At 49.8% G+C, this 27061-nt stretch overlaps 1 protein-coding gene and 1 pseudogene across 1 annotated transcript; both read left to right on the forward strand.

Moving 5' to 3' along the window:
- The first annotated feature begins 2987 nt into the window (after nucleotides 1-2987).
- On the forward strand, nucleotides 2988-3583 carry LOC116647684 (annotated as a pseudogene).
- An 11320-nt stretch (nucleotides 3584-14903) lies between these two features.
- CCR7 (C-C motif chemokine receptor 7) lies at nucleotides 14904-25612 on the forward strand. The gene is made up of 3 exons (XM_032428397.1): nucleotides 14904-14971; nucleotides 21702-21751; nucleotides 24533-25612. Exons 1-3 carry the CDS (start codon nucleotides 14962-14964, stop codon nucleotides 25610-25612), a joined length of 1140 nt encoding a protein of 379 aa, XP_032284288.1. The 5' UTR covers nucleotides 14904-14961.
- The last annotated feature ends 1449 nt before the right edge of the window (nucleotides 25613-27061 follow it).

Here is a 27061-nt window from a genome sequence, read left to right on the forward strand (position 1 = left end):
CTCAGCTCCCTGGGAGAGGGGTACAGGGCTACCATCAGGGAGCCTGGCCTGCAGGAAGCTTTGGTAACTATCTCTGAGGAAGCTCAGCGCATTCATTTAGGCTTGCCTCGAACAGCTGCAGGGCCTGGGCAAGCGCACCAACCAATAGAGGCCTACATGCCACATGCCCAGATATTCCTGCTCTAAGTCAAGCTAATAAACTGTCAAATAAAATAGGTTCTATCCTATTCTGAGAATCTATGTTTGCATAATGAACAGTATATTTTATGATGACCTAAAAGGCCATGCTCAAATTTAGAATTCTTAGACTCCATGGAGAACTTCCCTCCAGCCCCCCAGCCCAGGCCTGCAGTTCACTCCCCCTTCCTCCTCCTCCTACTCTGCCTGCACACCTAAGCTATGTCTACACCACCACCCCTACACAATGCCAGTCTTTGGCCACCTCTTCAACCCAGGGGTTTCTGGATCCTGTGACCTGGAGCATGACGCAGAAGCAGGAGCACAGACCCACCATTGCCTGACGAGGAGCGCACTCAGAAGGTCAGAGACGGGCCTCCCTCCGCCCGGATCTGTGCGAAGCTATGCATTTGTTCAAGGTGTTGTTTGCCTGTCAAACTAAGCAGGAATCCATGCAGTGAGCTAGAACCACAGCAGTTAACCTCATCCATCTTCTTGCATTAAACCCTAAACCTGACATTTGAAAAGAGATGGTACTTTGAACCATTTCAGTCTTTTTGCGGTAATCTTTGTCTCTCTACCCCTGGGACGGGAGCCACAGAGGGGGAGCCTCTCTGCCTGCATATGTTGATATTTACACATAGGATCTCTTCAGTGCTATTTTTTGTTCTTTGCTTTAAAAGCCTTTGCTTCAAAAACTATAGGGGGCAATGAAACTGTTGTACACTGGATCTTGCTTGTGGTAGTGGTTACGTATCTGTCTGCATTTATAAAAACCCCTAGACGCGTACCCTAAACTAGGTGAACTTTACTATATGTAAGTTATATCCCCCAAAATTATGTAATAAAAATTCTTCCTTCAAACGACATCTTAAGAAAGGAGCAGGATTTGAAAGAGACATTTGTTTGGGCATCTAAAATAACTTCTTTTTCTGTGACATTTAGGGTGAGTCAGTGTCCTGAACATCTGTCATATTCGTAGATGCCCATCATCTTATGAATAACCTTTCTGGAGGAAATTCCCTTAGGGTCCTGCCTTCCCCCAAGAACTCAAGAACTCCGACTCCCAGGCTCCCTTGAAGCCAGGACGCGAGCACGTGACCTACCGTCCACCAATCAGAAACGCTAGTGAAGACGGCTTCGTCAGTGAGTCCAGCGCGGCCACCCAGTCTGTAAGGGGATTCCTCTTCTGCTGGTGTGTTGGCCTCAGAGGCATTCGACTTCGGGGCTTTCGGTGGTTATGAAGTTGGGTTCCTGGTTACCCAGCTAGTGTTGCTTAAGGGAAAGAGGATGGATGGGGGAGTTCCACTCCTTGCTCTCTGCTGCAGGCTATCAGTCCCCTTTGGGAAAGTCCTTAACTTCTCGGAGTTTCTATTTCCTCAGCTGTAGAATGGGCATCCCAGAGTACTTACAGGATTGTTGGGAGATTAAATGCGGTGATGCCGGGTCTGGCACGAGGCAGACTATGAATAAGTATCAGCTCCCTTCCTTCCTCAAACAGTAGGTAAGAGCCTAAAAATTGCAGACCTGCCTTAGCAGTCTGGGAGCCTTCCCAGAGTACGGACCCCATGAGTTTTACTCAGAAGCCAAAGCTTACACTGACCGTTGAGCAGGGGGCAGGTGGCCATGCAGTTAGGTCAAGGCAGGCCCATTAAGCTTCCCTCCTCTGCCCATCTCCTCCCTAGCTGTACCAACGAGCGGCCACTATTTCATGAGCTCTAGGTGAATCCTGTGTGAGGTCAAATCAACAGAAAAATACTTCAGTTTGATTTAATATCCACTGGTCTGAGCACCAAGAATATGCCAGGTGCTGGGTTAAGCATCTAAGAAACAAACAAGGTGCCACTTCGTCGTAACTGGTGGAGAGAGAAAGATGCACACGTGCCTAGGATAAATATTAGACTGAGAGGTGTTATCACAGCAGTGTGAACAGCATGCTGTGGGCATCGGGTATAAACGGCATGCTCTGGGCTTGTGGCATCAGAAATTCTTCAGGAGCTGGGGGCTACTGGAGCTGGTTCTTAAAGGATGAGCTGGAGTCTAACAGGGGAAGAAAGAGCCTTCTCTCCTTGAGAGAAGAGCATTGGAAGAACCCAGAAGAATGAATGTGCACAGTGCTTTGGGGGAACTCGAAGTTGGCCCATAATGGCTGGGTACAGGTGGGAGTCAGAGAGTGAGGCCAGAGGTGGTGAATGAGCCTTGTTGAGAAGGGCTTTGCATGCCATGGAGAGGGCACAAGAGGAGGAGGAAGGAGACATGTTCCCCTTAAACAACTGTGTGGGAAGGATGGTTTCAAGACTCTTCCTGTGTTTTCTTTCTGACCAAAGCTCTACTACGATTTCCTAAATGTGCATAAACTAAGCTTCTCTGAACCTCACCGCCCCTCCTGGAGATGATCAATGGAATCCCCCAGTTGTGAGACCAGAGAGGACATCCAAGTTCATCTGGTTCAATCCCCAGAGGAGGAAACAAGAGAGGGGCTCCTGGAAACTTGGCTGGCCAAGCAGATACTGGAACCCCATCCTCTTCCACCGCAACAGATGGGCTCGAGCTAAACAAGCATAAAGACACTAGGCTTTCTAATAACCAAAATGTACAAACTCCAGGCACTCAGCCAACAGCCCTTGAGAGGGAGATCATGGGCAGCCCCTTGGAACACACCATGGAGGGCTACGGGAGCTGGTTCTTAAATGACGAGCTGGAGTCTAACAGGGGAAGAAAGAGCCTTCTCTCCTTGAGAGAAGAGCATTGGAAGAACCCAGAAGAATGAATGTGCACAGTGCTTTGGGGGAACTCAAACTTGGCCCAGAATGGCTGGGTACAGGTGGGAGTCAGAGAGTGAGGCCAGAAATCTTACCTTCTCACACACCAGGCACGATGGAGCCTGGGCTGCGGAGTGGCTCTCGGCCCCGGGCCTGAGCCTGCTCACATGCCCCAACTCGGGAGGGTCCTCCCAGACCAGGGAGCAGACCCTGGCTGCAGTGAAGCCAAATGGGGTGGAGCAGTGGCTTGTTGGGGATGGGATCCAGTGCTCTGAGAGGAGGGACTTCAGGCTGGTGGGGATGAAGATGCTGCAGGCACCAGAGTCCTTGCCAAGCACTACCATGACCTGCAGAGGAAGCCCTTCTACCCGGCCCTCATCACCTACATGAGCTCTGGCCAGCAGCAGCCATGGCCGCAATGCGGTCTGCTCCTCAAAGGCCATGATAGGACTAGGCCACCCCAACTCCGCTGAGGCTGCCCCCGGCACCATCAGGGGGACTTCAGCATCCACATTAGCAAGAACAGCATCGATGCCAGCGACTCCATGGAGGGGGCCCAGAGGGAGATCCAACTATGGTTCCGGAGCAGTGAGCTGGTGGATTGGGCCAACGAAGGCCACCAAGGCAGCATCCACCCAGCCTGAGCGCTCTGGCAGCCCTCAGCCACCCCAGCAGCCAGCCAGGATCAACTACCTCTGTCGACAAGAACCTGAGCCCACACCCATGGTCTGCCCCTCTGTCCCAGACCACCTCCCTGTCCACCTTTTGCCCCACCCCAGCACAGGTTGGTTGAGCAACCAAATTTTATGTGCCTTTTAGTATCCTAAGCCAGCAAGAAATTGTACCAAATCCTTTCTAGACCAAAGTGCCAGACAACCTTTGGGGTGTCTCCAAAAATGTATAGTGTGACCTCCCTTCCCCCAAAGTGGTGGGGGGGGGACATTAAAATTCACTGTGTTGTGCATGGCGGTGCATTGCTTATTACAATTTCTGCCATCTCTGAGGCAGAGATGAAGACTTTATGCAAAGTTGGAAGAGTTTGAGAGTAGAAATAAAGCTTACCCTCTCACACACCTTAATTAATTAATTAAAATTAATTAGGGGCACTTGGGTGGCTCAGTCCGTTAAGTGTCTGCCTTCGACTCAGGTCATGATCCCGGGATCCTGGGATTGAGCCCCACGTCGGACTCCCTGCTCAGCGGGGAGTCTGCTTCTCCCTCTCTCTTTGTCCCTCCCCCCCATTCATGTGTTCTCTCTCTCTCTCTTACTCTTGCGCATGCTCTCTCTAATAAATAAAATCTTTTAAAAATTAATTGATTAAACTTAATTAAAATTAATGAATTGATTAAACTTAATTAAAATAAAATGTACACACTACTGTGAAAATTGTAGGGCTGACCCAGTGGTGAGCTCCATCTGGGGGGGTGGGGCGCAGGCATGCGGGATTTCTCATTCATCACTTGCCCTGAGATCAGCATCACCTTTTCCTGCCTCTGCTTTCACCACGAGGCTATTTCAGTCCAAGTTTCCAGCTGCTCTTGCCACCTCACCAAGGTAAAGGTCACTGCAAAAGTCTCTCACTAAGGGACAAAAAAAGCCAAGGAGATTCTGGGCAACCGTCAGGCACGCACAGGGGCTCTGGCATGGAGCTGTTGGGACAGGAGGACAGTGTGACCATCCCTTCCCCCCCACTGGCTGAGACTAGAATGGTATGAGGTTTCTCTGAGCCATTCTAGAAGAACAAATGGCTCCCCTGCTTTCCCTTTCACATTTCCCCAGACCCCATCCTCACCTGTCCCCACTCCTTCCCTCACAGAGCTTGGCTTTGTTTCTCAAAACACAGACCCATAAACTCTTCTTCTCGGCACTGAACCCAGGTGGCAAAACAGGAAGCATCTTCTTGTTAAGGCAAACCCATTGTGTTCTCTGTGCACTCGTGTCCTGACAAGTGGCAGGAAACCACCACCGGTCCGTGGCAACAGGTGTCAGGCTGACCTGAGGCCTCATGCTAGTCTGTGCCTGTCCCTCCTTCCCTTTTCTTCCTCCTGGAGAGCTGCCTCCTTCCCCCTGCCACCTGACAGCTCCTCACCTCACCCTGTTGCTACTTTCCCTCATGGTGGCCCAAGGCCTAATAAAGACCTTCAAAGGCCCTACGCCCTAAAAAGATGATAGCCTCTCTCCAAATAGAATTCTTAATACTGAGCAACCAACACAAAATACACACATACGCTGGAATTAAAAGAGCTCCTTCTTTAGATGTTCAGATTACAAAATTCTAGGTAAGTTCAAAGCAGAACATTTCTCAAATTTGGGGTGTCCCTGTCTGGCTGGACCCCTAAACCCATACCAAGTTACGCAGCACTGATGGAGGCCCACTCCCATTGGCTTCCACATGGGAATAGATTGTTCCCAAGTAGAAGAAAACAGGGATTGGAGGTGGAGGGAGGCCTAAGAGGTACCATCTTGGACTTGATCTACTTGCGCAGAGGGACTGGAAGCTGTAGGACACTCTGGGGAGAGCCAAGAAATGGGTACTTTGACCAGGCCTCCAACTGCAAGCAAGGCAGGACTGAGATTCTGCAGATCTGGCTCCCTTCAGGGGCCTCAGGGGTGTGCTTCCTTCTGTTGGATCTCTCCAGATCACACCTTCCAGAAAAGATCTCTGTTCTTTCTTGCCCTGTTCAAGACTTGCCCTGTTCTTTCTTATGGTAGCAGGGGGATGAGTTTACGGTAGGCTTTTATAACAACGGTAGGTAGTTATTCCTTTTTTTTTTTTTACATTTTTTCCAGTTTTACTGAGATATAATGGATATACAGCCCTGTATTAAGTTCAAGGTGCATAGCATCATGACTTGATTTATACATATTAGAAATGTGAATTGATTACCACAATTAGTTAACATCTATCATCTCATAGATACAAAAAAAGATTTTTTTTCTGGTGATAAGAACTCTTAAAATTTACTCTCTTAGGGACTTTCAAATATACTATCCGTTAGTGTCACCTACACTGACCATGTCTCCCACCACACTCCTGCTCAGTCTTCCTTGCTTCTGCACTCTTCCCACCTTATTTTGTGGTCTGATGTCTCAGCTCATGCCAAAGTTTGACAAAGATAAATGAGCTTTTAACATTTTTGAGAGATTTCAGCCAGGAGAGAGGGAAATCCAGACTTTTTAATACTATTTTCAGACATGCCTTTGTTTTTTTTATTTCTTCTGGATTCTGTCTTCAGTCAATATCATCCATTCTGCATGTCTTATTTAATATACATGATAAGACCAGTTCGTCTAATGTAGACCTTTAGGAGCCTATCTTGAAAAATCAGTATTTTTCCAGTTTATTGACAGAATTTGCATATGGACCCCATTTCACTTGAGAAGACTGGATGGGTCACATCAATAAATAGTACATCGCTCTTTACAAATTCTAGCAGCCTAAGTTCTTGATTGGGAAACACAACCCTAGCTAATTGATTCAGAAAAAGGAGTTCGTTAAAAGGATACGAGGTGGGTCCAAAAATTGTTAAGAAACAGTAAGACCATGATCAGGGCTTTACAGACAGAAACAGTTCAGCTACGTTATTCTTTACCCTCTAGGCCACCAAGTCATCAGTGGGTGGTTGAACTTAATAACTAGGAAGGTTTCTTCCAGATCTTCTTCCCTGCTCCTTCTCAGAAACCTTCGTTCATGGGTAGGACTTCCCCAAAAGCAGAGCACACATTCTCAGAGAGCGGGACAGGGTGCAGGAAACCTTGTCTGAGGGCATGTTTTCCAGGCAAGGAGGGGACAGCCATGGCCTGAGTCCTTCAGGTCATGCCTAGTGTCAGCGTGGCACGGTGGGAAAAGCCCCTGAGCTTAGAGTCAAAGGTCAAGTCACTTCTTTTGTTTGAAATCTCAGTTTCCTCAGTCAGAAAACTGAAACCTAGCAAACAGAGCAACCCTGACGGTTACATGGATAAGATATAAGAATGGGTTTAGAAATATGGAAGCCCTATGCAAATGTGGAAGCTTATTATTTCCCACTAGTTGGCATGCTCTGTGGTCATTAGTTGGCCATGACTTACTGGGCCTTCAAGTCCTAGCACTTGACCCAATACCTGGCAGAGAGGGAGCTCCGTAAATGGATGCTGGATGAGTGGATGGATGGACAAATGGACAAGCAGACTAGTGGAGAACAGTCAGTTCTAGGAAATGCTTTGCACACCATCCGTTGACACATCACAATGGCAAAGAGAGATTCGTTCCAAAGACATAGCAAAAGCAAAAGATGTCTCATGTGCCAAACGCAACCTCCCACTGCTCAGGCTAGAAATCTGGCCCACACTCTACATCTCCCTTGCAAGAAGACCAAGTTCAACAGTGGGGCTCTCCCGGTGTCCTGAACTCCCGAATCGAGCAATTCTGAGGAAGTAAGCAACCCGTTCAAGGTCTGCTGGGCAACACTTCTGGCCTTGGTACTTGTTCCTGACCACTTGCCACCATCCTCCTTTCTTCCCCTGGGTCACTCCTACTGCTCTGAGATGGCACTTTTCCTCATGGCCTCCCCTACGTGCTCCTGCGGCGTCTTGGGTTTGCCCCATCCCCCACCCGTTAGTTCTCACTACATTGTACTATATTCTGTCCTCCATTATTTGTTTAAATATTATGAAATGTTTAATGCATGAAGGTATAAAGAATAATATCATGATATTCCTGGATACCTTTCTATTTGCATCCTCTTCCCTTCCCATGTTGAGTTGAATGTAGCCTTTTCATGAATGTTTTTATACTTTTAGTGTTTATACTTTTAACTGCCTCTTTATTTTTCCATCTTCCCTACTGTTATGGTGTAACTGTTTATGTCTCTCCAAAATCCATTTGTTGAAGCCCTAACCCCCAGGGTGGCAACATTTGGAGTTGGAGCCTCTAAAGGCAATAATTAAGGTTAAATAAGGTCATAACAGTAGGGCCCTGATCCAATAGGATTAATGTCCTTATAAGAAGAGATATCAGAGGCCTCTCTCCCTCTCCCTCTTCTCCTCTCTCCTCGCCCCTTGCACACACTGGGAAAAGGCCATGTGAGGACATAGCAAGAAGGTAGCCATCTATAAGCCAAAAAGAGAGGCTGACTCTGTTGGACCCTGATCTGCAGCTCCCAGGCTCCAGAAGTGTGACGATGAAATACATTTCTATTGTTTAAGCCACCCAATCTACGGTATGTTGTCAGCCTGAGCTGACTAATACACCCACTATGCCCCAAGTGAGCTAGGTAAGGCCAGGGACCATGGATGCTCATCCTTGTATTTGTCGAGTCCAGAGCCATGCCTGACACATAAGTGCTTGTCAAATATATTTGTAAAAGGGATGAGTGAAGTCACTGCAGAACCAAAACAGATGTCCTGGGGCCTATTCCCTGGGAGCAAAGTGTTCTCTGCTCTGCCATAATACAGGTCCTATTCAAGCTGCTGCTGAGACGTGTCAGCAGTCAACTCCCACCAAAGTCAATTTAAAAGGAAGAAAGGAGCTCCCAAGGAAGAGGTGGAGGGAGCACTGGCATCTCAGGAAAGTCACTTCATTAATCAATTAAATGTTTATTAAGCACCTGCTTATCAGCTATTCAGTGTTGAACAGTCTCCATTTCTGTAAGGCGATCAGTCTTTAAAAGACCAAAGACCTAATGGGGCAAAGATGCTCTGGATATAAGCAAGCACAGTGCATCTGCTTCTCTTATGAACGTGTCCTTTGTACGGACACTTTGGAGTATTCCCGGCACTCCAAACGGAGAACACAGACTCGAAGAACTCACCTTTACTAATAAGACTGAGCACATCCCTGGCACGGCTTGGACACAATGGAGCCCACTCCCATGAGCCCCTGAGCATCAGTAAGGGGCTTCACTCCTGAAGTCCCTGCTTTGACTTTTAAGATTCTCCAGAAGGAAAAAGAGGGGAGGGGCACCTGGGTGGCTCAGTCAGTTAAGCATCCGACGCTTGATTTCAGCTCGGGTCATGATCTCAGGGTCTTGAGATGAAGTCCCACGTCGGGCTCTGTGCTCAGCAGGGAGTCTGCTGGAGATTCTCTCTCACCCTCTGCCCCTCTTCCTGTTGTGCTCTCCCCATCCCCTGCCTCTCTCTCTCAAATAAATAAATCAATCTTTAGAAAAAAAAAAAAAGATTCTCCAGAAGGAAAGAGTCAGCAGTCTCCAGAAGCTGGCTTCAAGTCTCTTGCTAGACATGCAACACATGCTCTATAACAAGTGGGATGGGGCAGAACCTCCCATGAAAGAGGACATCACCCAGGGGACCCATTGTTGAACTATTATTAACCTATACCAAACTACATTCAAAATTTGTGTTTTTTTATCATGGCATTGTTTGAAGCAATGCAGACAACCCAGAAAAGCACACAGCACAATTTTGTTTTCAAGAAGCATAAAGTCTATTCCAGAATAGAAAATAGTTCACATGCCAATTTAGGTGTCCCCAGAGTAAAGTGCTATGGAAGTTCAGAGAAGAAAGGGCAGTGGAAGTGGGCCAACCTGGGTCTCCATGGATGGGAAAGGACTTGGAAAGTCACACTGGGTTCATCCTATACCGTACCTCCCATAAAGAATGTGCTCACAGTGAATAGTCACTGATTGCATGCTATCATGAAGAAGGAGAGCTCACAATCAGTGTTGAAAAATACTAGGGAATCCCCATGGTTTTGCTCAAAGACCAGCTAGGAAACTGAACCTGAAGGCTCCCAGGCCACAACATGCAATGTCCATAGAGCCAGAGGTGGGGGTGGGGGGGCGCTGGGCAGAACAGTGAGAGGCGGAAAAGGGTTTGGAGTGAGCACCACCACTTAGCATCAGGCAGAGGTTGCTAAGGAGACCAGAATCAGCAGCCCCTTATCCCTCTACCCTGACAACATGCTGCATCCGCCACAAAATTCTCCCGTCCTTCCCAGTATACTTATGGACCTTCTATGGGGGCCTATACCAGCTAGAGAACCAAAGAAAATCCCTGAGGATAACAAGAAATATCCTGAAAAGAGAGCCTGGACCTTATGTGGTCCAATCCCATGATTTTCAGTGGGTGGCCAGGAACCAGAGAGAAGAAGTGACTTGCCCAAAGTCACATAGTGAGTTAGAGTAGAGGCAAGGCTGGAACACAGGTCGTCTGCCTCTAAGTTTATTTTTTTCTTAGAAGCATCTGGCACGTGGAAAAGGGTTGCAGGAGGAAGCTTCTGGAAGAATTCCAAACTGAAGTTGCCCTGCCCTCCTTACCAACACCCTGCCCAGATATAACCCCTGAGAGTCCTTTCCACCTAGTTCAAGAGATTTCCTATATCCCTAAAGGCAAATGGGCTCCAAATGCCAATGATGAGAGTAGTCAAAATCTTTGGGTTGGAGGGAAGGTTCAGTGAGGGCTTCCACACTTCCACTTGGGGGATTTGGGATAAAGGAAGTGGTTAAGCCATAAGCAGGACACCACAAGCAAGTCCTGCACTTCAGTCTTAGATGCCAAAGCTTAGGTGTCTGTTAGGCAGCCCAGTCTCCCCACTCTACACTTGAGAAAACTGAGGCCCAGAGAGGGAAGCAACTTGCCCAAGATCATACAGGGAGCTAAGTTTACTGCACTACATCCCAACAGAATGTTCATCAGTCTGGGGAGAAGAAACCCTATTCTATCTACTTGTCCAACTGCCTTCCTGCCCTGTGCGATCTGGGATTTCTTTCCCTTCTTTTAAGTAAAGCATCATGTCATGCTTGGTCTTGGTCATAACTGTAGGGAACAAGGGTATAATCTAACCTTAATTTCTTCTGTACCTTAAACTCTCTGGGGACAGGAATCACCCTGTATCAGTCAGGGTTGAAGCAAACAAGAGCCACTCTAGGTATTTGAAACAAAAGCAATTTAATATAGGGAGTCAGTTATCCAGGTGATGGAAGGGCTGAGAAGTCAAACAAGGCATGGTGAGGCCTCCCAGAGATTAATAACAGCAGGAAGTTGCCAGTATCCCCAGAACTGGAGGGACGTAGGGAGAAGGTGGTATTACCAGAGCCCAGAAACTAGGGCAGGAGCTGGAGCCAAGGTGGGGGTACTCATCAGGGGCTGACTGATGGGCTCTAGGATCACAGACGGAGCCACTGCTGGGGATGCCTCCGGGAGCAGAGAAGGAAACATCCTGGTGATGGAAAAAGCTAGTCCATGCAAACAACACTCAAAGATGAGTTTGAAAGGCTATACCCACATCAGACAAAATAGACTTTAAGACAGAAATTGATTATAGAGACAAAGACCATTTTATAATGATAAAATAGTCAATCCATCAAGAAGACCTAACAAATAAACATATATGCACCTCAAACACAGAGCCCAAAGACACATGACGCAAACACTGACAGAACTGAAGGGAGAAATACGCAATTCAGCAATCATGGTTGGAGACTTCAATATCCTACTTTCAATAATGGATATAATAACCAGGCAGTCGATCAATAAGGAAAGAGAAAATGTGAACAACACTATAAATCAACTGGACCTGACAGATACTACAGACTACTTCACCCAACAAGAGCAGAATACATATTCTTCCCAGGTGCACATGGAACATTCTCCAAGACAGACCTCATGTTAGGATATAAAATGAATCTCAGTAAATTTAAAAGAATTGAGATCATACAAATTACAGTCTCTGACCACAATCAATAAGAGAAGGAAATTTTAAGAATCCACAGATATGTGGAAATTAAACAGCATACTCCTAAATCATCAATGGGCCTAAGAACTCACAAGGGAAATTAGAAAATACTTTGAGATGAATGAAAATGAAAACACAACATATCAACACCTATGGGATGCAGTTAAGTGAGTACTTGGAAATTTATAGCTATAAATGCCTATATTAGGGGAAAAAAAAAAAAAAGAAGATCTCATGTAAAGAACCTAACCTTTCACCTTAAGAAATCAGAAAAAAAAGACAAAACTAAACCTGAATCAAGCAGAAGGAAAGAAATAATAAAGACGAGAATGCAACCAAATGAAATAGAGAATAGGAAAAAGTAGGGAAAATCAATAAAACCAAAAATTAGTATGTTGAAAAGATTTACAAAATTGACAGATCTTTAATTACACTTAACCCTGAGACCCAAACCGCACAAAGACATCACAAGAAAATAAAACTACAGGGGCACCTGGGTGGCTCAGTCAGTTAAGCCGCTGCCTTTGGCTCAGGTCATGATCCCAGGGTCCTAGGATTGAGCTTCCCTGCTCAGCGGGGAGTCTGCTTCTCTCTCTCTCTCTCTCTGCTCAGTGGGGAGTCTGCTTCTCTCTCTCTCTCTCTCAAATAAATAAATAAAATCTTTTTTAAAAAGTTAAAAAAAGAAAACTACAGACCATTATCGCTTATAAGTATAGAAGCAAAAATCCTCAACAAAATATTAACACCTCAATCCAGCAACATATAAAAAAAGATTATACACCATGTCCCAGTGATTTATCCCAGGAATTCAAGGTTAGTCCAACATATAAAAATCAATCCACATATTTTCCATATTTAATAGAACAAAGGACAAAAAAACTAAAGTGGACACAGAAAAAGCATTTAACACACTCCATACTGGGAATAGAAGGGTACATGATATCTAGAAATTAACTCAAAATGGATCAGAGCTAAATGTCAAAACTAGAAGTATAAAACTCTCAGAAGAAAACATAGGAATTAATTAAATCTTCTTGAACTTGAATTAGGCAATAGATTTTTAGATAGAATGCCAAAAGCAGAAGTGATGAAAGAAAATAAATGAATTGGGCCCTAAAATTTTATTTATTTTTTTTAAAGATTTTCTTTATTTATTTGACAGAGAGAGACACAGCGAGAGAGGGAACACAAGCAGGGGGAGTGGAAGAGGGAGAAGCAGACTTCCCGCGGAGCAGGGAACCCGATGCAGGGCTCGATCCCAGGACCCTGGGACCATGACCTGAGCCGAAGGCAGACGCTTAACGACTGAGCCACCCAGGCGCCCCTGAGCCCTAAAATTTTAAAGTTGTATGCTTCAAAGGACACCATCAAGAAGGTGAAAAGATATTCCACAGAATGGAAGAAAATATTTGCAAGTACTGTAGCTAATAAAGGACTTTTATCTAGAATAAATAAGGAACTCTTAACAACTCACAATAAAAAACAACTCAATTTAAAAATGGGCAAATGATTTATTTATTTATTTTTAAAGATTTTATTTATTTTTATTATTTGAGAGAGAGCACGAGTGGGGTGAAGGGCAGAGGGAGAAGCAGACTCCCCGCTGAGCAGGTAGTCTGATGCAGGACTCGATCCTGGGACTCCAGGATCATGACTTGAGCTGAAGGCAGATGCTTAACCAACTTAGCCACCCAGGTGCCCTTGGGCAAATGATTTAAATAGATGTTTCTCCAAAGAAAATATAAAAATGGTCAATAAGCACATGAAAAGGTGCGCAACATCATTAGGGTAATGCAAATCAAAACCACAATGAGATACCATCTCATAACCACCAGAAGACTAGAATCAAAAAGACAATAACAGGTTTTGTCAAGGATCCTTCATATATTGAACCATATGAGGAACCTTCACATATTTTGTATGGGAATACAAAATCGTGAGGCCACTTTGGGAAATAGTTTGACAGTTCTTCAAAATGTTAAACACGGGGCACCCCTGGGTGGCTCAGTCAGTTAAGCATCTAACTCTTGATTTCTGCTCAGGTCATGATCTCGGGGTCATGAGATCAAGCCCTATGTTGGGCTCTGCGCTCAGCGTGGAGTCTGCTTGAGATTCTCTCTCTCTCCCTCTGCCTCTGCCCCTCCCCCCAACCTTGCGCATACTCTCTCTCTCTCTCTCTCTCTCATAAATAAATAAATCTTTTTAAAAAATGTTAAACATGGAATTGCCATATGACCCGGCAATTCCACTCCTAGGTATGTACCCAAGAGAAATAAAAACATTTGTCCGCACAAAAACTTGTACATGAATGTTCATAGCAGCATTATTCATAAGAGCCAAAAAGTAGAAACCATCCAAATGTTGAACTGATCACAGACCAAATGTGGTATATCCATACGATGAAATATTGGACCATGAAAAGCAATGAGGATATGAGACGTGCTATAACGTGGATGAACCTTTAAAACATGATGCTAAGTGAAAGAAGCCAGACATCAAGGCCACATATATAAATCTGTTTGTGTGAAGTGTTCACGAGACGCAAATCTATAGAGATAGAAAGATTGGTGGTGGCGACCAGGGGCTGGGGGCAGGGTTGAAGGGGAGATGGGGAGTCATTGTTAATGAATAGGGGGAGGTGATAAAAAATCTTCTAAAATTGATGGTGGTGATGGTTGCACAACTCTGTGAATGTACAAAACGATTGACTGGTACACTTTAAAAGGGTGCATTATATATATATATATATATATATATACATATATATATATATATATGTATATATATATATGAGTTATATCTCAATAAAGGTGTCAGAAACATTCTGACATACCCCTTCTCCTCTACCTTTCATCATCTGTCAGTGCCTCCCATTGGCCAAACCTACCCAAGAAGCTGGAGGGCAAAGTCATTTGGGAAATTGTAGTTTTCTGTGACACTGAGCAGGGCAAGGGAGGGATGGGGATAATCCCTCCTTCACCTCTGACTCCCTGGCCCATGGTAGTCAGGCTTAAACGTGTGTCAAATCAATAACTGGCCCATATTCTCCTGCCTGGGGCTGGGATCCTTGTCTGCTGGGCTACACAGGGGTATTTCTGAATATTAATAACCTGATGATTCATGATCCTATGACCACTGAGTGGGCTATCACTCTCACGTCCTCATACCCCTTGGTTCTAGAAGACACCGTAGGGGCCATGGTTGAGGTCGGATTGGAGGAAGGAGCTGAGGTAGGAGGGGCAGAGAAGAGGGTGGCTCCTCTCACAACTTAAAAGCACTTCCTCCCCAGACAGTGGGAGCTCGAGACCCGGCACAGCCTTCCTGTGTGGTTTCAGCTGCCCAGAGAGTGTCATGGACCTGGGTGAGTGAGCCTCCCTGTGTGGGAAAGAGCAGCACTGGGTCACTCTGACATCCAGCCTGACTCTGTGGAATGGAGGCGGGGGAGGGGGATGGAAGGCATGGGGGAGCCTCCCGGAGAAATCAGGTTCTACTTTGGTGGCAATCAGTATCTGCTTCCAGAGAATGCCACCCTGTTCTCCCAGGTACAAACGGATGCACCTTTCAGACCTGGGGGAAGAGGTAACCATTGGCACCAGGGAAGATGGGGGCTGGGGGGGCAAGGTGGTGTCTTTCTAGAACAGTAGGGACTGGAGAAGGCTACAGGGCTGGGGTTGGTGGTGACCCGGACGGCACCTGTCTTCATCTCAGCTAGGGGTGATGGGACCTGTTTCATCAGAGGCAAAGTCCTCAGAGGGCTCCGGGCCCTCCATTCCTCGTCCTCCCTCTGCTTTCTACCTTTCTCATCTGCTAAGCGGGGATCAGAAGCTTGTGCTCTTAGGAGCAAATGGAAGGTGCCGCTTTGTACCAGCGGTACTTGTGAGGCAAAACGCAAGCCGGCTCCACGTCCCCCTGGCTTTGCTGCCGCCACTTGCAGGTTAAAGGCTGGGTGGGCCACAGGAAACGGGACAGCCTGGAGAAGTCATAGCCCAGGCCTCCAGCATGGCCCCTGCCTCACTTCTTCACTTGTTCTGCCCTGGCAGATGACTCTTCCCTTTGAAAAGCCTGTCCTCTGGTCCAACCTCAGGCTTAACTAGAGGGATTACAAAAGAAGCTCTGAGAGGGTTCTGAGGGGTACGTCCAGCTCCAGACACCCCCATGTGTAAATCTCAGCTATGAAGTCAGGCCCGGCTGAGGCTACAAAGGCCAAGTTCCTGGATGGTTCATTCTCACCAGCAAGCGAAGCACCACGGCAGCCTCAAAGCCACAAGAGGTTGCCTTTAAAAAGTGAAGGTTCACTGGTGCGCCCTGTCCTCACACTCCTCCCACCACACCACAGCCTCTTGCCTTTACTCTGCCTCCCCCCGCCAACCCAGCCTACCCAGAACCCTGGGCAGACCCAGCGATCCGCGGTAGAGGGGTTAAAGGAGCCACCCAGCCCACCACTGGAATGCCTGGAAGGTGCGGCCTGATCCTCGCACCTCCATCTCTGATGTTTTGGGGGTGTGAGCAGAAAGTTTGTGGAATGAATGAATGAATGAATGACATCAAGAACTCTGAGTTGATTTTAGTTTTTAAAAATCTCTTCCAACTTCCTCTCCTCCCAGCCTGCTCCCTAATCCCACTCCCCAGACCCCCACCCCACTTACCACAGTCGCAGAATGCAGGCCATCACCCACTGAGGACTGGTTTCTGACTCTCTGTGTGACCTCTGTGAAGGAAACCTCTGTGGCCTCTGTGCGTCCCCGTGGGGTGCTGGGAAATGCTGGAAAACCTGTTCCCCCAGAGGGGGAAGGGCGCTGATTGGCAGTTCTTGCCAATTTCCATAGTGTAAATTCTCCCCCCAAGGGTTGATTTCAAGCCTCAGACTATTTCAGGGCTTGAAATGACTGAGCAGAGAGTCAGGGAGGGATGTGCTCACTGGTTCCACCGGCCTCTGAGAACCAGCCCCAGTCCACCACTGAGGGTCTTCCCCCAGACCTAGGTTTGGGGTGCTAGCCTCACAGGCTTTGATGCGGGGAGGGAGGGCAACCTCTGGTTTAGGAGAAAGGGATGTTCTCGGCTGCTTCACTCAACTTGAGAGAGAACCCCAACGGCCAAGCCTGAAATTCGGGTAGGAAGGGAAGCCACTGAGAGAAGCTTTGCTCAGAATGGACTCGGGGCCGTTGGTAGGGCGGATGGATGGGCCATGAACGATCTGTTTTTCTCTCTTGTCTGCCCAGCAGGGAGCAAGAGGTGGGTGAAGAGGCAGAGTTTCTGTTACACAAAATGAAAACACGAAAGCCGAGCTGAGTTGGTCTCTTTCATGATTTGAATGAGCAGCCCGAGGCGCCCTCCCCACCTTCGAGAGAGAAGAGTCTTAAGAGTTCAGACTTCTCCAAAACAGAGAAAAGAGAAAAAATGAGCCTGTAAGAGACTTAGGTCTCATAGCTTGGCCTGAAATGGTGGCAGAGGGAAGCTGAAGGAATGCAGGGCCAAAGCCTCCTGGCCTGGGAGCATGGCTGGGGAGGAGGGGAACGCTGCAGCCTCAGGGAGCTGTTGGAACCTTCTTTGGTTGCTTTGGTACCTTCTTCTGGTCAACTATCATTGATGGGGGAATTCGGGCATGACCAGTCTTGTGGGGAGAGAGATACTTCTGTCAATAAGCCACTGAGACAGAGGGAAACATAGTGCTCATGGGATAACGGCGAGGCACGTGGGAAGTTCAAAGAAAAGTAGTGAACATGGGTCGGGGGAGCATTTAAGTTGCGTTTTGAAAGGCATGTACAAGTTACCAAACCAGACAAGGAGGAACAAGGGAGTCAGGATGTGGCAGGGAGAGCAGACTCCATTTCCATCAGAGGCCAACAAGGCAAATGAGGGAAGGGGTGTAAGACGTGGTAAGTGGAGGGGAGTAGAGTGAACCAGTGGGTGCAAGCCCCACCTAAAGGCATCCAAATCCAATTTCTTGAAAATCCAATGTAGCCAACATCCTGGGGACTCAGCCTTTGGACTCCCTGCCAGTCAGCTCTGACAAAAGCTAACAGAAACAGGGTAGGAGCAAGTTGAGGGGGGTGTAAAGAATGTGGTCATGCCAAGGAGGAAGGTAAGAAGGGAGGCAAGAGGCCCAGGCAGGACCAGTCTTTAAGATTTTGTGTGGCATCGCTGAGGGGTTTGTCCTGAAAGCAATGGGGAGCCAGTGAAGATTTTTCTTTTTCAGTCAGGTGAGTTAAGGGATGTGAGTTGCATTTCAGAAGGAGCTCTGAAGTCTTATGTCAGGGCAGAGGTGGGGCCAGCTCTGAGGTGTTAGGGGATAGAAGCAACAGAGCTGGATGACCCACGGGATGTGGGAAAGTGAGAATTCTTGTCACGCTCCACGGAGGTCCCTATACACAGAGGACTCATTGGAAATGTAAGGGAACATAGCAGTGAGAGTTCCATTCAAATCTCAGATCCATCTCTTGGCAGCTGTGTGACCCCAGGCAAGTGGTTTAATCTCTCTGGGCCTCTATATTTTGGAATATAGCATGAGAATCACAAGGCATCGCTCACAGGATGTTATGAGGGAGAGCTACACAAAGACTAAGAGGCAGCACAAAATACAGGTTAAGAGTGTGGCTTCTGGAGACTGAAGTATTCAAAGCCCAGCTCCACTATGAGCCAATGGTGTGAGTCTGGGAAAGTTGCTAATCTCACTGTGCTTCGGTTTCCTCAGTACTGGATGGGGATTACAGTAGCACCTACCTCAGGGCTTTTGTGATGATGAAAATGATCGTACATGGAACGGTTTGGTGCATAATGAAAGCTCAATGAATTTGAATTATATCACTGGGTAAAACAGTTGATATCATAGGGACTACAAGGTTCCACCAGCTGTCATCCATCCCTGCCTGTCTGAAAGGGGGACCCCCAGGCTTCTCACCTTCTCTCCAAATTTCCTTACCGCCTCCCTGCTTTTTCCCTCCCCCTCTCTTCTGCCCCCTTAAAAAAGTTGTGTTGGCAGGTGAGGAATTCCGGAGAGGAAAAAGTTTGGGGTGGCTTTTGGGGCCAGCTAATGGGCAGCCATGATTCCCTAGGGGGCCTGGAAAATGTGGGGATGAAAGTTTGGGATTTGGGAGAGCAACCAACGAGCAATCCTCTCCTCCCAGACAGGAAAGCAGTTTCCCTTGCTGGGGGCTCAGGTTGGACTTCTAGGGAATTTTCTTTTCATTATGATTATTACTAGAAACTCAAGAACTCAGAAAATACCCAACATATAAGTCATCCACTTCCCAACCCCTGAGATTCCCAACTTCAGTGGCCTCACCCAAGCTGCTGCCCAAGGCCTGTTGCTTTATGACTTTGTAACAGACAGAAATGTTCTGACTCATGGCCGCTGACCAGGCTCCTGCCACACACCAGAGTTCCCCTAAATTCCCATTTGGTTACCTTTCTTGAAAATGGCCTTTCTTGGCTCTACAAATCCTTATTCATCCACCATTTCCAATACACCTGGAATGAGAAATCATCTACACACGCACACACACCCTAGTCGCACCTCCTTTCCCCTCCCCTCCACCAGGGACAAAGAAATGGGACAGGGCCCAGGGGAAGGGGTTGATGGAGTGAAATAGAAACAGTTCTTACTCCTTGTATCTACCCGTTGTGACTTATCAAAACTTTGAGGTTTCTCAGTTCTCACTGACAGTCAAAGCAGGCTTTCTCTAAAGTAACGAAAGATTTGTACATGTTTAAAGAAACCTCGAGCACTTCACACTAAGATGAGTCAGTGGAGGATGGGTGGTGCATTAGACCCTGACAAGAGCGTGTTGAAGATAGAGATGTGGGATTGAGTGGGGCCTCCCACGGTAATTCAGCGAGGAAGGGGGATGGGAGAGGGGAGCTAGGATGTTGCACAATCATCTATTCCCACCCAGGACTGTGGAAACTCAGGCACAAGCAGCGGACAACGGGACAGTGGGTGCCTGTCCTCAGAAAGAGAAGACACACCAGGAAGGCAGGTGCAGGTAGACAGTGAGGGGCTTGACTGCCATACTGAGCTTCAGGACCTTCCTCCTTAGGGCTGGATAGAGAGGTCCTCAGCATTTAGGAGGCCTGGTGGGAGCTGGCATCAAAGCGCTGCCTTAGAAAGACGTGTCTAGCAGTGGTGTGCAGTATAACTTGCTTGAGGTGGGAGAAATACCTATTTATTTATGTGGCTTGAAGCTCTTCCTCCTTGGCCCAGGAACCGCCAAGCCCAGAATCCCCAGCCGTAGACCCTCCACCTGGAGCAGGCAGTAAACTGGGTGTCATGCAGAGAGACTTCCAGCAGGTGGCGCTGTAGCCAAGGACAGAGAATCACAGGCAATCTGCTCCCTCTTGGGAAGCAGAACCCCTCGCAGGCAGGAGGAGGGCCCCCAGCTTCCAGAAGGTGCCTGAAGCAGATTCCCAAGCATTTCCCTGTTCCTGTTGAGACTGGAGGCGTGACCGGCCTGCGAGTCCTGCCTTGGCATTCATTTGTGGCATCCCAGTTACTGACTGTCCTATGGGCCAGGCCCTGGCTGGGAGCGCCTGAGGGTCAGGTTACAGGGAGGGGGCTACAAAGGCAAGAAAGCACAGCTCTGGTGCGCCGGGTGCTCCCAGATGGTTAGGTGAGATAAATTACCCTGTGCACTGTCCTCCCTGCTCAGGCCTCAGAGGAAATAGTCTCCCACTCCAGCCCTCAGCTCAGCCACAAAGCAGAACTGAGCGGCCAAGGGCCCATCCTCTGTCCGCAGCACACCAGGCCTGTGCTAACCTGGGGTCTCAACTTGCTGCTCAGACTCAAGAGAGCCTCCCGACTTCCAGAATGTGCCCAGGTTCCGACCCTGCTCTGCGCAGGCCGGGGCAGGGCCCCTTCCCATAGCTGAGTGTCTTCCCTTTTCCCACATCTCGAGAGGCCCCAGATTAGAAACAAGTTAAGGAGCAAACATACACACACACTTCAGGCAGGCAAAAAAAGTAGTTACCTCAGAGAAAAGTCTCTATTGTACCACAGTGTCCCCTCAGGCCACCCTGGTGCTCTCTCCCCTGGAAGAAGGGGAAGCGGGGCATTCAATCACTCACTCATTCATCCGTTCATCCATCAACACATGGTTCCTGGATGCCTTCTTTTTTTTTTTTTTAAGATTTTATTTATTTATTTGACAGAGAGAGAGAGAGAGAGAGAGAGCAGGAACACAAGCAGGGGAAGTGGGAGAGGGAGAAGCAGGCTTCCCGCCGAGCAGGGAGCCCGACGAGGGGCTCGATCCCAGGACCCTGGGATCATGACCTGAGCCGAAGGCAGGCGCTTAATGACTGAGCTACCCAGGCGCCTCCCTGGATGCCTTCTTGATTCTGGGCCTGCACTGGGTAAAAGGGAAGAGGTCCCTGCTCCACAGACAGGCTGAGGGAGTAGGCCAAGTAAACCACCAGTTGGCCTTAATGAATGCCAGTCGAATGGGGGGGTTATGGGGAGCAGATGGGTCCCTGAAGCACCTTCCCATCCTTGAGATGCCAGGAGACAACCTCACTCCTCCACCTAGCCCTGTGGCATCAGCCTATCTCCTCAGCTGGCCTCCTCCAGAGGACACTCCGGGCTACAGATGGGGCTGCCCACTCACCAGGATGCAGGAAAGATGGAGCAGTGCAGGACACGCGCGCGCGCGCACACACACACACACACACACACACGTTACCACCACCCCCTCAGGGCCTTGCTTCCCACACAAGTTGGAGTGGGAGGGGCCACTCAGACCCAGGAGTCAGGGTCAGTCGAAACTCAGCCTTGAGGGGTGGTGTGGGCTAGGGTGGGCTTTCCAACTCCAGAAGATGCCCTGAAGAGCCAAGAAGGGGGTGGGGCGCGGGGGCTGCCCTGCATTCGGATCCCACTCCTTTCCAGGACATCGGAGTGGAGGAAGAGGAGGTGAGGGCGGGCAAGGCTGGGCAGCCTGCCAGGTGCTTCAAGGCACAATCTGGTTCTGATGTTCCAGGCAAACGTGGTGCCTGGAGCTTGTGATGGAAGTTCCCAACAGTGCCCCCACCCCTCCCTGAGGCTTTCTTTCCTAACAAAGAGCTGTCCCTGCCAAGCAGTAACTTTCTCACCTTGTCTCCTGCAGGGAAACCAATGAAAAGCCTGCTGGTGGTGGCTCTCCTTGTCATTTTCCAGGTGAGATCTGCGGCCAACAAAAGCTCTGTTCTCTCCCCAAGGCCACCCTTTCCCAGCCCCAGGGTCCTGGTGGAGGAGGTGGGCACTTGCTGGAAGGAAAGAGACCCAGACACAAACCGACCCGCCATTCCTTAAGCTGATGGCTGCCCTGCTCCATCCTCTGAGTGACCCTACAAAGCCACATGTGGTCTCTGAACGTCCTTGACACCATTTAAATTAAAACACAGAGGAAAATAAGATACCGCCCTCTCCGCCACCCCACTTCCACTGTCCCCATCCAGGATATAGAAATGTGGGCTCCATCTGAGTCTGTGGAGAGGAACTGCACAAAGCTGTCTCCCTCCCCCAGTGTCCAGTCAAAGCCTCCCCTGGAGGCCCCAGTCCCTTCTGTGAAATAAAGAGGACCATTTGAGCCCCACTTAGTGGGGAGGGAAGAAAGCATGAGGCCCAGGACACTGGGGGTGGGGGGAGTGCACATACTTTAGAGGGCCCAGACTCTGCAGGAGCAAAGTCCCCCGATTTACACTGTTCTACTTCTCAGTCCCAAAAATGGGACAGGAAAGCTGGCCCCACCAAGGGCTGGAGTTAGAAGAAACTGTAACTCATAGTCTACTCTCTTCCATTTCTTGGGGGTGGGAGCTCTCAGGAGGGGAGGGGGGGGGCCAAGGCCAGAGCTGGAGAGGCAGTCCTTCAGAATTTGGCTCTTCCCCAAGTCTGGAGGCCAGAGGGGCAGGTTTCCAGGAGCTCCGGCCAGAGGCAGGCCCCAAGCTGGGCACTGTTCCCAAAACCCCATCCCAGAGGCCCCCCGGAGCTTGGGCTGCAGCCCACAGCTTGGCCCCCTTCCCCATCACCACTCCCTCCCTTCTTTCTTTCCCGTTTCAGGACTCTGGAGGGGCTGTACTGCTAGAAGTGGAAGCTGGAAGGTTGGGGAGGGGATGAGGGACAGCTGGGGCTCATTCTCTTTACTTGGGGGAGTGGGGGTGGCTCAGATGGGGCAGGATGTGGTGGGGCTGTGGGCTGCAGAGGCATCATGCCTAGTGGCCCGGAGTCCGGAAGTAGTAAAGGGTAGAAAAAGAAGCAGGACAGGGTGGTGGAGAGCACACTTCATAGAGGCTGGGTGTACCCCCTTATGTCCAGGGACCCTGGACTTAAAACCCTGGGACTTACCACGGGTGGCCGAGAGCAGCCAGCCTCCCCAGGACCCCCAGGCTGCAGTCACGCCCAGATGAGGGAAAGGGGAGTGCCACTGACTTTTCTCAAGATAGCAGTGCCCAGAGAAAAGGCTCCTGGATATTATTTTGTTCTCGTTCTGTGACAGTGAGAAAGTCAGGGTTTGAAAGTGAGAAAGACAGAGACGGGATGTGGGGAAGAGACTAGGTTCCACTCCGGCTGTGTGACCTTGAGCGAAGTTCTCCAAAAGCCTGCCTTTCCTCATCTCTAAAGTCCCTCCAGCAGCCCAGTTGCGTGAAAACCCATCACGGTGAGCTGCCCAGAGCCCAGTTCCCAGAGGAGGGGCCGTGAGCTTCCCCAGGCAGTCTTGCAGCCCAGCTGCCAGTCTGCAGAGGTTCAGCTGTCACTGTGCACAGCGGCACTGGGGCACGTGCCCTCCTTGCTTGATAAAATCACAGCAGGCTGCCTGAACCTTCACCCTGCCCTGCAGACAGGCCAAAAAAAGGCCCTGAGCAGCTGAGCCCGGCTGATCGGGATCTGCCGAAAGAGACTGCGAGGAAAAGAGAGACAGAGAGGTAGGGGGAGAGGGTGGGAGTGCAGAGGGAGAGTGGGAGATGGAGCCACCTGCTCTTCCTGGGGATGCAGGGAGGACTCCGTCACAGCTGAGGAGGCTGTGGCCCAGAGGTGCATCCTCCACCCCTGTCATAGCTGTGCAGTTCAGTGCACTCGGGCACAAGTTGCCGGAGCCCCTGCCGCATGCCCGGCACCGTGCCTCGGGCCCTAGGGATCCGTAGAATTCTGCAAGTCACTCACCACCCGGTGTCACGGCAGCTCGCCCCAAGCCAGGGCTTCCAGGCTTCTTAACAGAGCATCTGCCTTCCTCTCTTCTGGCCCCAGGCCCTCCTCCACCTTAACCCCGACGTGGATTTTCCCTCAAAAGCTGAAGTATTTTGTAGGCTCCCTGGAAAACTCTTTCTAGCAGATTCTAAAAGGAGACTCAAGATGAGAGACTCACATTCCTACTCTCCTGGAGTTTCTGGGTGCCAGAATCGAGGTTAAGCACCTCACCCCAGCCACGTGAGGGAGATAGTAGTCATGTCCATTTCATAGATGAGGAAACTGAGGCTCAGAGATAAAGTGTGTTTATCCGGCCCAAGGCTCATGTGACCTCAAAGCCCAGACAATTTCCAGTCTACCGTCAGGGCACGTAATGTCGAGCCTCTCTGAGTTGGCAAAAACAGACCCTTGCTACTTATTAGAAGCCCAGAATCTCAGGTCCCAGCCTAGTCAATCAGGACATGCATTTTGACAAGATCTCCAGGTAATTCATATGCATGTTAAAATTTGGGAAACACTGGTTTCAAACCAAAGAACCACCTGGAAAGTTTAGAAAAACAGATTCCAGAGCCCCCCCTCCCCCCGCCCCGAGATTCTGGTTCATAGGTCTCAGGTGGGGTCCGAGAATTTGCAGGTGATGCTGATGATGCCCATGATGGGGACCACATGTTGAAACCACTGCTCTGGGCAATCCCAGGGCAGCAAGATTAGCTGAGCTGAGCTGGATCGCACTCAGCTAAGCTGGATCGCGTTGCCCTGTTCCCTTCCCTGCAGGTGTGCTTGTGCCAAGATGAGGTCACAGATGATTACATTGGAGACAATACCACGGTGGACTACACACTTTATGAGTCCGTATGCTTCAAGAAGGACGTGCGGAACTTTAAAGCCTGGTTCCTGCCAATCATGTACACCATCATTTGCTTCATGGGCCTGCTGGGCAACGGGCTGGTCGTGCTGACCTACATCTATTTCAAGAGGCTCAAGACCATGACTGACACCTACCTGCTCAACCTGGCCATGGCGGACATCCTCTTCCTCCTGACCCTTCCCTTCTGGGCGTACAGCGCGGCCAAGTCCTGGACCTTCGGCGTGCACGTTTGCAAGATCATCTTTGGCATCTACAAGATAAGCTTCTTCAGTGGCATGCTGCTGCTTCTTTGCATCAGCATCGACCGCTATGTGGCCATTGTCCAGGCCGTCTCGGCCCACCGCCACCGTGCCCGCGTCCTCTTCATCAGCAAGCTCTCCTGCGTGGGCATCTGGATGCTGGCCATGGTGCTCTCCACCCCAGAGCTGCTGTACAGCGGCCTCCAGAAGAGCAGCAGTGAGCAAGCACTGCGGTGCTCCCTCATCACCGAGCACGTGGAAGACTTGATCACCATCCAGGTGGCCCAGATGGTGGTGGGCTTTCTGATCCCCCTGGGGGCCATGAGCTTCTGCTACCTCGTCATCATCCGCACCCTGCTCCAGGCCCGCAACTTCGAGCGCAACAAGGCTATCAAGGTCATCATCGCCGTGGTCGTGGTCTTCATCGCCTTCCAGCTGCCCTACAATGGGGTGGTCCTGGCCCAGACGGTGGCCAACTTCAATATCACTGGCAGCGGCAGCTGTGAGCTCAGCAAGCAGCTCAACATCGCCTACGACGTCACCTACAGCCTGGCCTGCGTCCGCTGCTGCGTCAACCCTTTCTTATATGCCTTCATTGGCGTCAAGTTCCGAAGCGACCTCTTCAAGCTCTTCAAGGACCTGGGCTGCCTGAGCCAGGAGCGGCTCCGGCAGTGGTCCAGCTGCCGTCACACCCGGCGCTCCTCCATGAGCGTGGAGGCCGAGACCACCACCACCTTCTCCCCGTAGGAGGCTCCTCCGCCGGGACTAGAGGGCCGGGGACAGGCAGCAGATGACTGGGCTCCAGAAGCTGCAGAGGGAAAGGCAGTCCCGGCCTTGAAGCTCTATCTCGTGGGGAGAGCCCGTGCGGCAGCCCGGGCCTCCCCCGTGGCCCTAGCTACCTCCACCCAGGTTGCAAAGCGTTGTGACCGATGAGCCACACCAAATCCTGCAACACTTCAAAACCAAGGCCGTTGTCCCCCAGACCTAAAACCGAAAGTGGAAGTCAGGAAACAGTCCACACTTGGAGTGAAGGAGAGTCGGTGACAGGTAGACCGGTGGAGGGGGCCTGGCGAGTCCTCTGAATGAGACTCTTTCGGACCTAGCAAGACATCCTCCCTGAGACTCGAGGGCTGAGGCAAGGCCTTCCAGAAAACAAGGCTTTGTCTCCGAGGCCGGAGATGGTGGGGAGACTTCTTGGCTTGGCAGGGAAAGGGGATGCCAGTGGGTCAGAGTCTCTGAATTCCTCCCTCCATCTCTTTTTCCACTGTCATCTGAGCCGCCAAGAAATGGCAGCCTCCAGGCCTCCCTGAAAGCACACTTGCCCCTCGCCTGCCCCCTCTCATCAGGCTGCTGCCCGGCCTCGGGGAAGAGTGTGGTGCTTCCTGCAGGCCAGGCCAGCTGCCTCTGCCCGGCCAAAGCCATGCTCCCGGCCAGGACTCTGGGGCGAGGATGACGTGCGGCGAGCCCTTCTCGGGTCTCAGCTCTGCTCCGATGGAGGAGAAGAGGGCAGCGAGAGAGGTTAGGGTCCAGGGGGTGGTGCCCGTGCTAGCTGCCAAAGAGCAATGAGCTGCTCTTTGTTCTTAGTCGTGAGGACAAAAAACTCTCATCCTGTCCTGCTTTCAGTTCATTAAGACAGCGCAGTTTACTCACATACAAATACAAATTTTCCCTTGCGGAAACAGCAGCTTTAAAAGAAATGGGGAAAATTTTTGGTAAATGGCAAACGGGTGTGTTCCTGTTTTGCAAGCCCCCACTTCCCACCTGACCACGCCCTCTTCTCTCCTTTCCATGGCCTTCATTTCTTAGAGATGATCCGAGCCATGAGGTCTGCCTAGCTATGCTCTGAGACCATCCAATGACACAGGCCCAGGAGGCTGAAAGAGGTAGGGGGAGGGGAAGCCCAGGGTGCCCATCTTGCAAATGCCCTTCCAGAACTCGTGGGAGAGGACCCAAGCCTGTGCCATCAGCAGTGACCCAGAGACATGGCCTGAGCTCAGCTTTGGAAAGAACAAAGTTGTCCCTGTAACCTCACCTTTAGCAACATTTGCTCACTGGTCGGCTCATCTGTCCCTGCTCGGTCTGGAACTAGATCCCATAACCCTTTGTCAGTCCCTTCAAGCTCCCCACAGTGGTGTTTAGAGGGAGGGCCTCCCCCTGGGCACGCAGACCACAGCACGCTGGATTAAGAAGGCTTGG

Source organism: Phoca vitulina, unplaced genomic scaffold, assembly GCF_004348235.1.
Source record: "Phoca vitulina isolate PV1807 unplaced genomic scaffold, GSC_HSeal_1.0 scaffold40, whole genome shotgun sequence".
In the NCBI taxonomy this organism is placed as follows: Eukaryota; Metazoa; Chordata; class Mammalia; order Carnivora; family Phocidae; genus Phoca; species Phoca vitulina.